This window comes from Lissotriton helveticus, chromosome 11, assembly GCF_964261635.1.
Source record: "Lissotriton helveticus chromosome 11, aLisHel1.1, whole genome shotgun sequence".
NCBI classification, from domain to species: domain Eukaryota; kingdom Metazoa; phylum Chordata; class Amphibia; order Caudata; family Salamandridae; genus Lissotriton; species Lissotriton helveticus.
Genome location: NC_136072.1, coordinates 126219088 through 126232984, shown reverse-complemented (window position 1 = coordinate 126232984; position 13897 = coordinate 126219088). Strand labels below are relative to the sequence as shown.

General features: G+C 42.7%; 1 protein-coding gene across 1 annotated transcript in view; it reads right to left on the bottom strand.

Annotated features, from left to right (window-relative positions):
• RFC4 (replication factor C subunit 4) overlaps positions 1 to 13897 on the bottom strand; it is a 149150-nt gene that overhangs the window by 26058 nt on the left and 109195 nt on the right. The window contains exons 5-8 of the mRNA XM_078665711.1: positions 12458 to 12577; positions 8565 to 8708; positions 7986 to 8106; positions 1202 to 1327 (exon numbers count right to left, since the gene is read on the bottom strand). Coding sequence (XP_078521837.1) covers positions 1202 to 1327; positions 7986 to 8106; positions 8565 to 8708; positions 12458 to 12577 — 511 coding nt within the window. The remainder of the gene's footprint in view (positions 1 to 1201; positions 1328 to 7985; positions 8107 to 8564; positions 8709 to 12457; positions 12578 to 13897) is intronic.

Here is a 13897-nt window from a genome sequence, read left to right as displayed (position 1 = left end):
AAGGGAGTGCAAGGGAGTGCGAGGGAGTGCAGAGTGACTAGGGAGTGCGAGGGAGTGCAGAGTGACTAGGGAGTGCTAGGGAGTGCAGAGTGACTAGGGAGTGCAGAGTGACTAGGGAGGGCTAGGGAGTGCTATGGAGTGCTAGGGACTGCAGAGTGACTGCAGAGATTAAGCTAATGGCAATGTAAATGACAATGCCATTTATTTATCTGTTTTCAAAACCAACACATAAATACAAATTTTGTCATTTACAATGCCAATCGCTCTAACTTTTCCAAAGGCGAAACCATTGCATTGTAAATGCTTGTTAATACAGCATTTCAGTGTGAGAGATCTGGTAAGCTTCTTAGCGAGGACCCAGTCACATTCAGAGGCACACTTACCCTTTCCTTCAGTCTCTGAAAGGGCATCATCTTAAAAACTGCTAAACTCCTTAATGTTACAAAGAAGGCAAAGGACACATAAAAACAAGCTTCGCGAGCCCTCACTTCACTCGGCAGAACCACTCACTTCCCTGCCAAGCACACTGCTGCTGCTCCAGACTCTGTGATCCTCACACTTTTGACCCGCGCAGCCGCGGCAGGACTAACTCGGCACTAGCAATTTTCGGTGCCTCATTACCACTCCACCAGCCGCAACAAATCTGAGCAACCTCCATGATTCGTAATTGCTCATTACGTGATTCTACATCAATGAGCTGTTTCACCTTGGCTGCGATGAATTCGAACCTTCGACAAACTCACTGTAGCACACTGCAAGCACTTGCAATTCTGCCTTGCTTGTAATTTTCAATTGGTTCCCCCCACCACCCCCCTCTGACAAAGATCGAACAGGTCAAAACGCATCAGTCTATTAAAATTTACACCTTTGTCTCCCGGAGTGCGGATTCTCCTTTGCGTGGCAGGGCGAGGCTTTTTAAAAAAAAAATCTATCTATATATATATATATATATATATATACACATACACACACACATCCAGTGTACTAAGGTACATGTAATGGCACCTATTTTATATTCTTATGATTTGACCGAAGAATGATGAATCTGCAGTACATTTCTATAATAGCAAAAAATATACTTAAGAGAAAAAATTCAACCGTTTCCTTAATCTAGGACTCGTATGCCTGGCTCAATTTACAGAGATTAGTTATGTGACAAGACTACATTTGTTTCAACATAAAAAAACACTGTCCAACTTACCCCTGAGATTTCTGTAATAATTTTATCTGTGATTTCCTTCCCTCCCGTTAGACGAGTTGCACTTTGGAGGAATGTGATAGCTTTTCGAAGATCTCCTTCTGCCACATCAACAAGAGAAGCTAATGCCTGCAAAAAGTATAACGTGACACCCAAGTCACCAATGGATCAAGGCGACCGCATCAATGACAATGCATTCTCCAACAGAATAGAGTATTAGCAAGGGTGTAACAAATGTACAAAGTCATAAGCAAAGACACTAAAAAACAAGGCATTAACTAATGTATTACAGTTCTGTTTATGGCATGGAGTAATAGAATGTTAGTGAGTGATACAGAACACAACAAGCTTGAAAGAGCAACACACCGTTAGGATGCATTTGAAGGCAGCAGACATCTCAGCAACCACGGACAGATACCACCTCCCCATTTCCCATACCCCATCCTTCCGAACATTACCAGTAGTGACATTTGATTCTGAGTGGTTAACATGCATGACTTCCAAACCAACTCCATGGAGGGGAGAGTAGGGATTTCCCCTATGTTAATTCCATTTCCCCCATATCCATATCCTGGTCCATTTTGGAGGACAACCACAGAGGACGCCAGTATGCACCAATCCAATCGATGTTCCGCTTCCAGACCCAAAATTGTGGCGCTTGTTCACCCTACCATAAACGTGTAATGTTCCGTTTAGCCACTGTCATTCTCAGTGTCATCCAGGTTTATTCCATAAGGTCTAGACCCGTTGCGCTATAAAAAACAAGGAGGGGGAGAGAGAGAGAGGTAGGGGTGGATTCCTTCTCCCAGATAGTATAAATAAACAACAAGAATCCACCAGATTAGGTGATGTGTTCCCTACAATGGTGGGGAGCACATAGTGTTTTTAAAATACCCCTCACAGTAAGTGAGTAGGTGACACACCCAAAGAGGTATTGGGCCTAATATCACATAATCACCTCATTCTGCACCCTTTTTAATAGTACCAGCCCAGGGGTTCATTAAATTAGTTCTGACCTACGCCACGAGCCAGGCACTTTTTAAACATTCACTTACTCACATTCCTCACCACATACTCACACCCAACCCTCACATGCACCACGCATAGTCAGAATATCAGTGCTCCCGCATCCTGTAGAGGGGTGCGAAGACCCCAATGATGAAGCAGGACACCAAGGGTCCTTTTGGTGTGTGAGGGGTATTTTAAAAACACTATGTGCTCCCCACCATTGTAGGGAACACATCACCTAATCTGGTGGATTCTTGTTGTTTATTTAGACCCGTTGCGCCCCAGATGTTTAAGAGACACTACTTTGCAGAGGCACTTGTATTGCTCCCACAGAGGTTGTTCATACAAGTCACCACGATACCCAGTAGTGTTGTATCTCATGGCAGCTCCATACGGTGTGTTGGAATGTAGCTGTCTGGACACAGTGAGTCTGTTACTCTACCTATTTTGTGTAAGGTGGTACATGCATAGTAGGATCTATGTAGAACTTTTAATTGTACCAGATGGTATCTCGACCTAATTGCCAATTGTCTTGGGGATGCCAGGGCCTCAAGCCACTCGTCATCCTGGAGATCGCTCAAGTCCTGTGCCCACTGACCCGTAAGTGCATTAGAGTGTCTGGTGAGTTTTTAATTAATTTCCTGCTGCTGTACTTGCTATTTCCAACAGCTGGAAAAAAGAAGGCACTAAGTGTCGGAGCAATGCCCACAGATCCTTGAAAAACTTGCTTACAGCAGAAACAAAATGCTTTAACGTAACTTCTAGATACCAAACTATGAAAGTGCTGTGTGAGAGGAAGTGGAGGTAAGGATTATTCCAGGAAGTGATGCTCTGTATCAAACAGTAAGAAATTCTGTACTTGAAAAGATTTACATAGCAGGAATTTTCTGGGTGGAGCAAGGAGAATTTAACACATAAAACAATCAAATCCATACAACACCAGCAAAACATTTTTTGACATCCTGTTGATATACAATGACATTAGATTGAAAGAAAGAAGTGCTCTGGTCCAACAGCAACAACCATCAACCTCATGGAATTGTGAAACAAAACATGCTGTTTTTGTTACCCCATGCCCTCATTTTTCAAAACAGAAATAGTAAACCTTAAATAATTTTGTAACATTTTTAATATAAAGCTAGTACAACACATGTCTTGTGGTCACAGAGTTGTAGAATATTGGCACAAGATTTAATCAGGCATACTTAGGATACGCCCGCTTAGAACACTCTTCCTATCACATATAATGGTGACCATCAGTAATTAGACCACGTCTATAGCTAAGAGTCCAGTGCAACTCAAATAGCAGTGCATACAGACTACATAAATACACGTCCAATCAGTCAACTATTGACAAAGTTTTACACTTGTAAAGGAAGGCTCAGCTGAGGCTGTGTAGCCCCTCTGCACTAACACGGAGGTGGTTCCTAGGTCCTGGAGGGCCCGGTGAATTAATGGTCTTCCGACCTGTATGCTTGTGCCATGCTTACCACTCCTCTCTATCCTCCACCTTCCTACAACATGGTCATCTCTTTGAATGTCAAATGTTTTCAATTAAGTCTAGTATCTGTGAGATATTACCTCTAACGACATCCCATATCAACAGTGTAGCCTCAAGCATCACCTTTGTAATTATCGCTGTGAAACATTCTGTAAAGTAGGTGTTAACTTCTACCTGATCCATTGCCTGGCTATCAATTGTTTATATAAAAACAAAACCAGCCAGCGTGTATAATAAAACTGTCAAATGAGCTTCACTGCTCGTCACAACACTGAACTGCTAAAATTCTTCAACTGGCTCCCATATGCACAAGTGTCCACACTGGGTGCTTTTTTTTCTACACGACTGACCATAGAAGATGAACTATGCATTTCCTCATTCATAATCAGGATACCAAGAATAATACCCTGAGGCAGAAGGTCTTATTGGCCTTGACAATCCACTTTCAGGCAACCAAGGCATGAAGTAGTGCTCCTTTCGAATTACCTTCCCCATCTTCTAAACAATCCTATAGGGGAGAATCAGCAGATGACTATTATGACTGGAAGTGTTAGTGTTTCAGCCGAATGGACTCTTGCAGGCATGTTTTTCTTTTCAAACACACTACTTTCTTCTTGCAAAGCTACCTTCTTGTTGTGGTAACTGATATGTGAAAGGTGGAGCAAACCGGTGCGATATATAATGCACATTGTGGACTTTTTTCCCCTCATGGAAGAGGGTAAGTCACAAAGATTACTTCAGCAGGACAAAATCCCTCTGGGGCTCCTGGTAGGGAGACATCTTTTGAATGTGGACTCCTTACAGTCTGTTCGGCAATATCCATCCCTGCTTCTTTACAGAGTGTAGACTTCGGGCTTAGAGTTTGGCAGATGGGTACTAAAAAATATGAGAAATGTCTCATAGGCCGAAGGAGTGGTTCCCCGTTCTACTAAGAGCTTGGAGAAGAGCCAGGTTTCTGATAACAGACTCTGTTGGCGGAAACCTTCGATCAACAGCCCGCTGGATATTGGGATATCAGTAACTGTATCTCCGACACCTAGGGGTTTTGGTGGGAGGAGACCTCTTTACTTCAGTTTTTCAACTCCAGCTTAGAACTCATGACACAAGGACAAACAATACACTCCACAGTAAAATTTTGTAAAAGGACTATAGCCTCTGGCTTTGGTTAGAACAGCAAAATTCCAGGTGGAAATACAGTCACCATACAGGCAAATGAGGTGGCTGGGGATTGATCGCACTGATGTTTGCTGCTCCTTCTTAATGCTCCAAGCTACATCAAAGGCTGCCTTAAAAAACCTGATGCTGCGGCTACCCCCACCGAAATGACCAGGGAGAATGTGGAGATAGCAAGGACACCCCAGAGAGATCATAAGAGGTGCACACATTGAGCCAAATGTGTCATTTACTGCTGCAGTTATGCCCTACCTGTAGGTCAGCCTGTTCCTCTTCATGGCCAATCCCTAATGGCCAGAATACAGAGCCATACATGGTGGTGGGGGACAGCCCTCGTGACAGGGCGAGAGGCAGAGGATTCTTGGACTGCTTTGCTGGGGGAGATTGGAGGGTAGGCTGGGTGATGGAGCGGCCATGGGGCCTGAGAATGTTTGGGACTGTGGTGGTACTCCTACCCTCCCCTTCCCAAAGGCCGAAGCATTAGGCATCATGTTGCAGAGCACTGAACCTGCCATGACCCGTGCCGGGGAGAAGAATAATGGCCCCTATTGGGGAGTCGGCACTGTGTGCCAGGGGACACGACCCCGGGTCCTCACACTAGTGGAGGCCACATGAATGAACACCTCTCCGTTCGGTCCACCGACCTTCGCTCTGTGCAGAAGCATGAGTAGGCCAATGCCTGGATAGCTGGGCCCGGATGCAGTTGCAGGTACGAAGTTAGATCCCAAAAAAGAAGCGGCAACCAGGCCACATTTACTGTGAAGTGGAGGAAGTGGAAGCTGCTACAGAACTCCCTCTTCTGACAAACCAATTATAATGAGATAAACAGTCTATTTCTGACACTGGATCACTGGCCTTTGCCTAGTGCGACCCACCCTCATACACTATGTGTGCAAGTTGCTTGGAGCGCCTCCATTGAAACAACTTTGGTATAATCACACCAACTGTAGTCCCATGAAGTAGACTGAACCAGCTGCATTTAAACTCCTTGAAGTACACTATTGTGGATTCTCACCTCATGCCTAAACCCAAATCCTCCAGACAGTTTCTTTTCTCAGAGGGAGTGACCAGATCGCAGAAGGCTAAATAAACAGAGGTGACATCTGCATTCACAAGCACTGGGTTAGAGTTTACATTACAGTGAAAATGTTGGAGAAATTGCATTCAACCGCATAACCCCCACAAACATATAAGGTAAATTATGGTATTTTTTTTGTCTCCTTGAAAGTAGCAGAATAGCAGTTTGTTCGTCTGTAGCATTGTTGCTTCAAACATTGGGGGTGGGGGTTTACACAGCAGGATTCCTGACCAGTTTGCGAAAGAGAAAAATTGCACTCTGCCCAGTGTTTCATCACCTAACAAAATATGCTATCTAGTGTATTCTAATCCCCATATCAGGCATATGGATACGGTTTTGAAGATATAAAGGCATAATTTATGCTTTCACCACACACATCTTGCATACCTGTGGCACAGTAAGTACCTGGTTACATTCCACAAGAACTATATAAGTTTGACAAAGTTTTGACTTCTTCTGTTCATATCTGCGATCGCCAACTACCATTTTATTAGTTATCCGTCCTCTTAACTGTTGTTCACCTCCAAGCTCACTGCTCGATCTCTATAATCGTCCACCCCTAGAAAAAATACTGCTTTGTCCTCCCCACAAAGCGTTTCCTGCTTCCACTTACTGCTCCATTCCCCATTTCACCATAACCTTCATGACCCCATATGATTTCGAAAGCAACTGCCATGCATACTTCAGGTTGGCTTTGCCTTTTCTGTATACGTCTCCTGCTTCAGCCCAAATTTTAGATGTCTTCACCTAAAAACATTCTGCTAACTTTCCTTTTGAACGAGTACTGTAAAAATATTTTTCAGTTGTTAAGCTCTTGATTAGAATTAAAGTGATATTTTCAGGAATAAACACTTTTTAGATGTTGTTTATATATTCACTAACTGCCGCTATGCAAGGGCACCCAGGAATTATCGCTTATCCGTGCAAATGTATTCATAGATCCTTTAAGGTACTCTTAGCCTTTGTATCCTGCAGGAGTCCTATTTAAGAGGCATCACTTGTCTTTATTTTTCATAACTGTATCTGTACTTAATTTTTTCACAGTTCAAGTTCTGCCTTGTTTATTTTATTCCAAGAGTCCATCATCTCAAAACACCCAGACTCATCGGGATAACACTACATTTTATGGCTGCCCTAAGTATCAGTTACAAGTATACCTGTATAAAACAATACACATGCTATCAAACTTATAAACGTTTTGGAATCAGTTGAGGTTTTTGTGATTAGACAAGAGGATCTACAGTGTGAAAAGGGATACCAGCCTCTGTGCAAGGAAGAGTATTCTTTTATTCAGACATGACACCAGCCAGATAAGGAAATGGAGCCATCAACTTCAACTATCTCACTTGACAACCAGTAGTAATCTTACTACTGATGCAATAATCTTTTCGCATGAACCACAGAACTCAAAACAAAAAATAAGCCTAACACAGTTTGCTTCGATTTCAATATCCATTCACCAATATATGAATTCTCCAACAAATGTATCATTTAATCTTCATGTAAGCCACCATATTACAAACTTGTTTGTATCCCTCACTTAAATCCTTTAATAAACGTCTTCCAATCCCAACACAGACAGTCCTACTTATGCACAATGACATTAGCTTTAAAAGAAAGACTTTTTTTTTGAAGAAAGAAAGAAAGAAAGAAAACCTCTTATTGACTTCTTCCTATATGGTGTGTATATAGTCATTTTGCCAACAACAGATATGGTATGTCAAGTATCAGCAATGACATATGGGTGAGTATATACAGAAGAAACAAACTTGATTAATGAAAACTGTAAGTAAGCAATCAGGCATTTTCTCTAGACCCAGGTGAAATTTAAATTACGCCAGTGCAACTGCAAAAATTCCAAAAATTATGCCTCATTGCATAATTATGCCCCTGTTTGCAACAAAAATATCACACGGAAACAACCCCTTATCTTACACATCAACATTGCAATACATTTCTTTGGCCGCCCACCTTGTTTTCGGCAGCTCTACTTTGAAAATAGTTATACAGCAGTTCGTGTACACTACCTCATTTGTGATGGTTACATTTTCCTTTTCACAAATGTCTTGAATCCGTTGTGTCTGTATTCTATCAGCCAGTGGTTTAAAGCGGAATTTGGAGCATCGAGATGTTAAAGGCTCAATTATCCTGAGGGAAAGGAGAAAACACAAGAGGGCCCCATTAGCATTGCATTTGTAAGTGGACTGCTAATGAAAAGACAATATTGTATGTAGCTGAAAGCAGGCCACAAGATTCGTAAGCTGAATTTAACATAAAATTAATGAATGTGTAGCTCCAGCCGAACAAACAAAAAGCAGTTGCAATTAAAGCTTGGAAAACCAGTGATCAGCTTCTACTTCCCTTCGGTTCCCTGCCCCTTAACACACTGCTTACCATCTCTTCCAGATCGGCTTATTTACTTAGATCTGCACAGCACTCTGCCGCTCCATAGCTAGGTTCATACCATACAAAGATACAATGACAAATTTCTATTCTTGATGCCAACCCCATCAGAAATGTGTTTTGTTTGGTATCTCTATGTCAATGGAAGAGGAAACTTGCTGCTTCACTCAAAAAGCATACTGGAGTGGACGCCTGGGAATTACCTGCTAACATAGTTGCAGATGAGGCAGAAGCGGGTAGTTTTGGATTCTTTTTCCATGGTGCGCCTCAAAGCGGCTTGGGCTGCAGAGGTCATCGAGTCAGCTTCATCCAGAATGATGATCTTAAAAGGAGGACAAGGCTTCCCACTAAAACACAGAGGAAGTTCAGATTACAAAGCAGGCAATACCAGAGAGCAGGAAACTGCCACGCGGTTAATTACTGGCTGAACAAGTTCTTAATTGTTCCACACCTCAAGTGCATCTCAGATGAGCTTTGCATACTTTATTCCTTTATTTCTACACCAGATTTGCATACCATCCTCAGCTGAAAGGATGATCCCGCCTGACTTTGATTCGGTCACACTCCTTCATTAGATAGCTTCTAAAATTCTTTAAGTGGTTAATGTCATGATCTTATGACATCACAATGATTGAGGACCATCAAGGCAGGAAATTCCTCTTCGGCTGAAAGAAAACTCAAGGCCCTATAATACTGCAGATGAGGTGGGGGCCAGATGTGATAAACCAATCAATGTACAGGAAACATTTCACTTATTTTTTCATCCTGGATGTGCCTATCCAAACGGTAGACTCACTGATGTTTATGTAAGAGAGTTATATTAATTTGCTCTTATTATTATTTTTTTTTAACCATAGTTTAATTTTTTGGTCAGGTTAGTAAGAAACAAGCCTCTGTCCATATGAGAAGCAGCCTGTTAATCTGTTTCGTGGCTAGATATTCCTTGTGTTGGGCACACACAGGTTAACCCCTTCGACGCTCATGACGAGCTCAGCTCGTCATGAGGTACGCATGTCGTACGCTGATGACGAGCTGAGCTCGTCATGTAACGCGGGTTTTTAAAAAACTCTGCGCACAGCGGGAAAACCGCTAGCGCGCATGAGGTTAACTAAATCTTACTGTATGGTTGCAACAATGTCAGAAGGTGTAGAAAGTATTTTAGTAGAAAAGCTGAACATTAACGCATTAGCAGTACTGGCTGGACAACACAAATACAATGGTCCTCTAACAAACACTTTATGTAGTCATGTCATTTACTACCAGAATGGTGAGGGCTTCTTGAATATAAGACCCTCAACAAGGTGTTTGTACAGCAATGTTCAAAAATATTTAATAAATGTGCACAAAATGCAGTTATTCCTTCAGATGTGCTTTCTTTGTTTCATATCACACACAAAACACTGAAGCTTTTCCGGACCTGAATTTTTTTAAATCTGTCAATGTAATGACAGAGGGCCAATATTTCCATCTAAAGAATGCAGTTCACTTTCTCCCCGAAGCGGACTATTGACAAAAACATTTGGTTCATAAGATTAATGTGTCAACTAGAAAATGCATCACTCGATGAGAAAGTCTGGCTTACACCCTTCTTATATTTAATAATATCCAATAGCTGCTCATAAACCAAATGTGAACAGATAAATCGTAGGCAATATCACACATTTAGGGAACATATCTACATGTGCGTCTTGAATGGAAGCGAAGAAGACACGGTGTGGGTTTTGGAGTCCACCAAAGAGCAAATCAATCTTAGAGTTGCCATATAGGAGGACACAAATTTGGTTAAACAGTGAGCCATGGCAAGTGTGGGCGAGTGGGTCATATGCTGGAGAGCTTTGAAAGTGATATAACCAAAATAAAAACTAAGGCTTGCTAGTGAAGCCTTAAAGGGTGTACGGTCTCTTGCTTTGAAAAGCAAATGCGTAGAAAGATTAGTACACAGAGACGCTGCAGAGGGACAATGCATTCTTAAAATCATAGGTACAGTCAATAACTAGAGATCCCCAAACATGTACAAATTGCAGTAAATAGGTGGGCATGGTCCCCATCATGTCCTCCTCCCGAACTCCCCAGCAAACATTTTCAGGCTCTGAAAGAGAAAAAACAAGCATTTGCAATACAATAGGTCTCGCATTCACGCAAGTTTGAGCGATTGCCATTGTAAATGAGAATGCCTTTTATTTATGTTTTGGGTTCTAAAACATAAATAAGAGGCATTGTCATTTACAATACTAATAGCTTAAACTCTCGCAAATGAGAGACCAATTGCATTGAAATAAAGGGCCTTCTCGACCGCTTGTTAGATTGTAAATATCAGAAGAAGAGACCGGCCTGCGACGTCTTCAAAGTAGTGATAAATAGTGCAGTGAAGAAGATGTGTAAGTGTTGCAAATTACACAGACACAAAGTGTGAGGTGAGAGTTACATATGATCAGAGCTATAAACACTATCAAAGTGCTCCAACACCTTTCGCTCTGTGATTATACTTTCGCGGCTCAGGAGGAAGAGCGGGAGGGGGGGTATTCCCTGCCCTCTCCGTGATTTGAGTGTGCAGTGTGGCATTGCGTAATGTCATTGCTATCTTTGGCCTAATAAAAAAAACTGCAGCTTTAGTAGGGCCCTGGCTTCACCTCTTGGTGCAGGGCGGGCTGCGCTTTATGGCAGGCATGGAGGGATGGTCTCGGCTGCAGCTCCAGTGCCCCTGCTACTACTATTGAGCGAGAGGCGCTGAGGTGGTGGTGTTGGGGTGGTGGTATTGGTGATGGTGCTGTGGCATTGGTGGTGGTGGTATTGGTGGAGGTGGTGGTATTGGTGGAGGTGGTGGTGGTATTGGTGGAGGTACTGGTATTGGTGGTGGTACTGGTATTGGTAATGGTACTGGTATTGGTGGTGGTACTGGTATTGGTGGTGGTACTGGTATTGGTGGTGGTGGCATTGGTGGCGGCATTGGTGGAGGGTGTGGAATTGGTATTGGCGGTATTGGTAGTGATATTGATGGTGGTGTTATTGTTGATATTGGTGGTGATATTGGGGGTGGTATTGATGTTGGTGGTATTGTTGGTGGTGGTAGTATTGATGGCGGTGGTGGTACTGGTAGTGGTTGTGGTTGTGGTATTGGTGGTGGTTGTGGTATTGGTGTTCTTGGTGTGGTATTGGTGGTGGTATTGCTGGTGGTGGTGGTGGTATTGGTGGAGGTGGTATTGGTGGTGGTTGTGGTGTTAATAAAACAGGCTTTTGAAAACAACCAGTCAGGTGACTCTAGTACAGATGACATGTAACACAGATGTGCTGTTGTCAGCCTTCAGTCCATTAGCACAGGATAATGTGCTACCTGGAATTCACATGACTTAATTTGCTAATCATTTCTGAATCCATTTTACTTGGGGGGGGGGGGGGGGGAGTTGAAACAGACACAAGATAATTCAGGGTTAAAGTGATTGAAAGCAGGCGCCCGAGTAACGGGGGTGGCCGTGCTGCTTAAAAAAACACAAGCGCTTTCAGTTGAAGTAGCGCATGTCCAGCCTGCAGTAAGAGAAACTCAATAAATTAAATAGTGCTTACAGACTAAATAACAGGTCCAGTGTAACAACTGAAGTAAAAGGTCCAGTCGCCATGGAAGGGTACAAATGAAGACAAGGCCCTACTAAGGAGGAACGAACAAGCCTATTAACGAATTAGAAGGCAGCCTTTACGAAAGACAATGACAAGCCAATGAAAAATATGGGAGGAGAGTGGGCGTGGCTTCTCTCCCATACTCTACTACCGCAGTCTCGCACAGCGTGCAGTGCGTGCACACTGCTGCTAGGCTAGACCTAAAAACTACACATCTCAGACTGGATGCAGACAAGCTCAATATGAGTATTATACAATAATATTTTTTAATTTAAAGGATAGTGAATGCACAAAAAACTTCGGTTGGAGACAGAGTAACTGAACTTATGAAATCTTGTTACAGAAGAAAGCAATGATGTACAAGTTTACATTTAAGAAATTACAGAACAGGCAGGAAACTGAGTATCCCAGATGGGCCTTACATTCTTACTTATGTAAGAACTGAGCTTTTATGCTAGTGATAGCAAAAAGGATAACTGCTTACTCTGGTCTGGTACCGCCCACGGTCAGCTGAGCAAAAGTCTTTACTTTCTCTCGAATCACTTGTATTCCTCGTTCATCAGAAGCATTCAACTCAAGAACTCTCTGGCGGTATATATCAGGCCTGAGAAGAAATGAAAACAGCGTATTATTGATAACATGCATACATTTACTATTTTCAGTCTAACAATACATTTTCTCCATGCACAGTTTCCTAGTCAAGGCGTCATTCAATTTCCAAATGGGTTATACAAAGCTTCTAACTGCCCCTTCGAAATAACACCTTGGGCCCAATGGATGGACATTAAAAGGAGCATGGTCAAGTAATGTGAAACATATTTACTGCGCTCAAGTGATACTTCACCTAGTTATGGTAGGCTCTTTCCTTTTTTTTTTTTACTTTATATACCAGTTTCATAAGGTAAACAAAATACCGATCCAGCTCCAGTTCCGTGACAAGTAATAAAAGCCAATGCGTGTTACATAGAATGTATAATGCATGAACTTCAGTACCATAGAGAGATTAATAGTCTATTCAAATAAAATTACATTAGCACATTATGCTAACTCGCTCACCATACCTCCAATGCTTGTACCTGCGATTCAAGCAAGACACAATGTGGGAAACAATCCTATAATATTATAGAGCACATGCCTGTGTCCATTGTGTAGGTACACCTGGATTAACCAATACCCGCAGGTACCAGGCCGACATCAAGCCGTGCGTCAGGTTGAGAATGTGTTGTTGCCGTGTATTGTTTGAGAGGGCCCCAAATGGCACGTGGGTGGGATGTGCTGGGCATTGTGCAGGCGTACAAGTCGTAATTTAGGTTACAATATGCCATACTGTTCAGCCAGTCTTTACTCGTCGGAGCCACCCTCCTCCCCCATTTCAACGCTATTTCCCTTCTTGCTAGGAGTAGCCCCACGGCGGTGAATTTCCAGACTGACTTTGGGATATTATTCACATTTCTTAATAGGGCCACTTACGGAGTGGGATAAAGGGCTAAGCCAGTCATTGTCCCAAGTATGTGGTGTATGTCGGACCAGTATGCGCTGATCTTGCTGCAGGTCCAAGTAAGGTGAGCAAAATCGGCATGTGGGGATTTGCATTTTAGGCAGCAGTGGGATCTGTCAGGGTCTAGTTTATGAGACATCGCAGGAGTGATGTAAATTCGGCGCAGGAATTTGAAGTGGATACATTTGTGGCGGCTATTTAGAGATACCGCCTTGGTTTGCAGAAAGCACTCAGTCCATTGGTCATCAGTAATTAAGTGACCCAGATCCGCCTCCCATGCGGCCGTACCTTAGCATCATGGACTGGTATTATCTCCATACAGGATCTATATAGTTTGGAAATCAAGTGGTCCCCAGTGTCATTGTCTATAACTATGGACAAGGGAGGGAACGGATCGGGTTCAACGGGGTCTTGACTGTGGCAACA